The 4,910-nt window shown below is 30.9% G+C and overlaps 1 protein-coding gene across 1 annotated transcript; it reads right to left on the reverse strand.

Annotated features, from left to right (window-relative positions):
• Nucleotides 1-2,207: 2,207 nt before the first annotated feature.
• Nucleotides 2,208-4,691, reverse strand: LOC132744185 (uncharacterized; the record flags this gene model as incomplete). The annotated part of the gene is made up of 3 exons (XM_060732813.1): nt 4,685-4,691; nt 3,500-3,742; nt 2,208-2,390 (listed from the first exon to the last, which is right to left on the reverse strand). Coding segments are annotated over exons 1-3 (433 nt in total), but the record flags the coding sequence as incomplete, so codon positions are not given.
• Between the last annotated feature and the right edge of the window lie 219 nt (nt 4,692-4,910).

The following is a 4,910-nucleotide window of genomic DNA, read 5'->3' on the forward strand; positions in this document are numbered from 1 at the left end:
AATGATACTGTAACCAAAGGCAATAAAAGAATTTACTTAATCAAAGACAATAAAAACCGATACTTGATAAAATTCAAAAGACAAGAACACGATACTGTTATCAAAGACAAGTCCAACCACGAAAACTGTAAGCAAAAACAAGTAAATTATACTGTTAGCAAAGACAAGAAAACGATACTGTATAAAACGATACTGTTATAAAAGACAAGTGATCGATAATGTAAGCAAAAGCAAGTAAACTATACTGTTTTCTAAGACAAAAAAACTATACTGTTATCAAAGGCAAGAAAACGATACTGTAATCAAAGACAAGAAAACTATGCTGTTATCAAAGACAAGAAAGCTATACTGTTATGAAAGACAAGAAAACGATACTGTAACCAAAGACAAGAAAACGATTCTGTAAGCAAAGACAAACACAAGGAATATTCTACTTAAAGACAACAAACCTATACTGTAATAAAAGACAAGAAAATTGTACAGTTATAAAAAGATTAAAAAACTTACTGTTATCAAAGACAAGAAAAATTATACTGTTATCATAGGCAAGTAAACCATACTCTAATCAAAAACAAGAAATTGCACTGTTATCAAAGACAAGAAAACGATACTGTTATCAAAGATAAGAACACGATACTGTTATCAAAGACAAGAACACGATACTGTCACCAAAGACAAGAAAACGATTATGTAAGCAAAGACAATAAAAGGATACTCTACTCAAAGACAACAAACCTATAATGTATTCAAAGACAAGAAAATCGTACTGTCATAAAAGATAAGAAAACTATACTGCTATCAAAGACAAGAAAACGATACTGTAAGCAAATGCATGAAAACGATTCTGTTATCGAAGACATGTGAACGATACTGTAAGCAAAGGCAAGTAAACTATACTGTTATCAAAGACAAGAAACTATACTGTTTTCAAAGACAAGTAAACTATACTGTTATCAAAGACAAGAAAGTATACTGTTATCAAAGACAAGAAAACGATACTGTTATCAAAGACAAGAAAACGATACTGTTATCAAAGACAAGAAAACGATACTGTTATCAAAGACAAGAAGCCGATACTGTTATCAAAGGCAAGAAAACAATACTGTAATCAAAGCTAAAAGATTATACTGTTATAAAAGACAAGAAAACTAGACTGTTATTAAGGACAAGAAAGCAATACTGTAGTCATCTGCAATATAGCTTCAACTGTTATCAAAAGACAAGGAAATGAAACTGCTGTCAATGACAAAAAAAACTATCAAAGACAAGAAAGTGATATTTTTAAGCAAAGACACGAAAAATGATATTTTAAGCAAAGAAAAACAAAATGTTACTGTTACCAAATACAAACAAACGGTACTGTTATCTAACAAGAAAATTGATATTGTATAATCCGATCAAAAAACGATACAAGTAATCAAAACAAACTGAAGTTACAGGCAATATTGATTTTTTGAAAATGCATGCATTTGAAGCCAGGCAAGTTGTATTATATATTTAGTTTCCGAATATGAGATTGAAATATTTCTGGAAAAAATGTTTGAATTATTTATGTTTAATGTTTGACGACAGGGTTTTAGCGTTTTAAAATATTGATTTTAACAATTGGTACGACTCATCATTGTGCATTTATTGTTAAAAACTAATCTATTGTAAATAAAAATGATTGAAGTTCATATGATACAGAAGACTGATGAGTTCACTATAGCTATCTAAAGCTATTCATATTTCACTTTAGACTTCCTTTGGTATCAATTACATATTTACATGAACCATAAGCACCGATTCTATCCGTAATTCTGTTTTGTGAGAATAACACAGAAATTGTGCAATAGTAACGCCGAATATGTGCCATATATGGCTAGCTAAGTAAACGGAGCAATATATGTTATTGTATATTAAAAGAAAGAACTGAATTAACCTATACGGCTTAGACATTAAACATGGTCCTGGAATAATTTTTAATTAAGGTTAAATTAAAATGTTTTAATAGTTGTACCTTAAATTTTATTCACTATATGAGATATTGGTCCTTTTACTTACTGCATTGCTCGTTACGGGTCATATATTGGATATATTAGGCGTTATTTTTGCACTTTTTTGCATTATTTTCATATTCCTACTACACGGTGATGAAGTAAAATATATTAAGCACTGATAGATATAAGGTATGAAATAAAATGTATACACTTTAACATAAAACTTACTGGAAATATGAGCCAGGACAGGTTTTAAATAAGCCATTTTCGCTGATGTGTCAATGCGCAGAAGATCTGCTCCATCCTCCTTGCATGTGTCACGTGACTCGTCGGATGTTCGTTCGTCATGGTACATCTTCATGCACACGTTTAATGGGCGTATGTACGTGTAATCATGACGCTCGCAAACAACTGTAAATAAAAATTAACGCATGTTTGGAAATTTTCCTTTGTTCTTACTAACCCATTATACCCAGATAACGTTCAACTGCATTGATATATAATAGTGTTGTTTTTTATTTTTATTTTTATTTTTTTTCATCATTGATTCATATAGGGAAAAATCAACAATTGGGTTGTTTTTGGTTTTTTATACCTTGTATATATCAGAGGATGGAATGGGGTATCACACATTTCCAGAAGTAAAAAGAACATGGATGAATTAGCTTGTATTGGTTAATCAAGTTTAGATGCGCATTTCATCGTTTTTTTTCTGGTTCAATGACTTTGTTCAGAGTTATGGCTCTTAAATTAATTTTAATTCCGGACTACTCCTCTTATACCACTAATTCAGTTTCAATGAAACTTTACAGGATTGATTGGCAGCTCAAGTACTTGCGCATATTACATGAATTATTCCCTTCAATGATATTTTTGCCGAGTTATGGCCCTTTAATAAAAGTTGTTAATAAAGTTTGTCCGAATTACCCTTATACCACTAATGCAATTTCAATGAAACTTTGCAGGATTGATTGGTAGCTCAAGTACTTGCGCATTTTACACGAGTTTACCTTTTGAGTGATTTTTGGTCGAGTTATGGCGCTTGAATAAAAAAAACTCATTTTGCCTTGTACATGATTTTTGTGTCACCTGCAACATGCAATTGGGTATCATGAGGCGACACATTAGATCACTGATCGTTTTTTTATTTTAGCAGAAATATCTCTCGATGTCGCCCCAATCAATGTTATATCCTCGTAACTAAATCGTTTCATATACTAGAACTATTACTTATTTGGTTTTTGTGAATGTCATCATTATAATACTGCATTTAAGCAGCTGATTTATACTTAAAAAACCTGTTTGATATTTCAAATTATTTTATAAATTATTAGTGTTATAAATATGAAACCAAAATGCATACTTTTGTATACATACATTTAGAACAAAATAGAATAAAATAGAACAAATACAGTCATTGGTGTGCAAGATTTAATAGCATTATTTAGGTAATTTCATTAAACTGAAATAAGTAATAATTCGTAAAAAGTTAAACATAACGAGTTGTACAAAAGTGATACCTTTGAAAAATATAGTTTGCTTTTGTGTTATGACATCGACTGTAAAGTTAGCAACGTCATACTTGTAGAGTTGACAGCTTCCAGTTGCGGGGGAAAATGCAAGAGATACGCATTGTGACTCGAGGGAGCATTCCGCTGTGCATTGGTCTACATGATCAAAATTTTGGAATGCGCTCAGACGACCGTCAATAACAAGTATATCAGACACGGAGGTCTCATGTACAACTGTAAGACGTCCAATCACTGTAAAGTGAAAATATAGATCAAAAGCAAACATAATTTATCTGGAAACAAACTTACCACATAGTTTTATTCTTGTATTTCAAATTCAATCTTTGCTAGATATACTTGTACTTTCATAATGTTTAAAAAGATAAGTATATTTCCGAGTGTACATGTTCACGTAAAGTTTAAATACCTGTATAGTGTAATTTTGAATGTATTTTCACTTTAATCTTTAATGTATTTCATAAATGTATTAACGTTCATAGTCAATAGCTCTTTTTTTACAAATCGCCTGCTTGCTTTACAATTTGACCGAAAGTATCATTTTCACTCACGTGCACAATTTTCGTTGGTAAAAAATACTTTTGACAGAACTCATAGACAATTACATTTAACTTGTTAAATACGATAATTTATAACAAGCATAAAGCAGCAGATTTATGGATACTATTATGCTCGAGAGCTAGCGGTCTTTAACTGTGTCTGTTAATATCAAACGACATTTTTGGTATTTTAGTCATACTAAATAACAGTTTTCCTGTGTAGCTTTACTGATAATCTTTAAAACATTTAGTGTGAATTCATCAAGAAAATATAGCACGCAGTATACGTCACGTGCTAGTGTTTTATGACCCTAGCCTTCATCATATATTATTATTATCGTGTTTTATAGGAAGATGTGCTATAGACCTTTTTACGACACGGTCTGTTGCTTTGTTAAATCGACCGGAGGTAGCATAGTTGCACGGGGAACAAAGAGCATCGACCTACATATAAATATAGTAGATGTTCATACACAATTCCGATTTAGTTTAAGATAAAAAGGAGAAAATTTTATAAAAGAGCTTTTAACAAAAAAAACAACAACACAAAAGATGCCCTTATAGCTGTGTGGCAAGATTGCCATAGAAATACATGAAAAAAATGATTGTGTAAGAATTCCCCCTAACGTTCACTGACCTGACATTGAGATAATTGTCGTAAATAAAATAATGTGAAAAATATCTACTAGCAAATAAAGAGGTCAACCTAATTGTTGCTGAAATAATTTATATAATAACTAAAGAAATTTCACAACATATGAAATCGAGGTTAATTATCATTCTGAAAAAGTCAGAACAGTTGATAATGTATTTTTAGTGTTAGGTTTGCCTGAGTTGATCCTTTTTCCTATTTGACTGTGATG

This window comes from Ruditapes philippinarum, unplaced genomic scaffold (assembly GCF_026571515.1).
Source record: "Ruditapes philippinarum isolate M1 unplaced genomic scaffold, ASM2657151v2 ctg18913_1_1_1_1, whole genome shotgun sequence".
In the NCBI taxonomy this organism is placed as follows: Eukaryota; Metazoa; Mollusca; class Bivalvia; order Venerida; family Veneridae; genus Ruditapes; species Ruditapes philippinarum.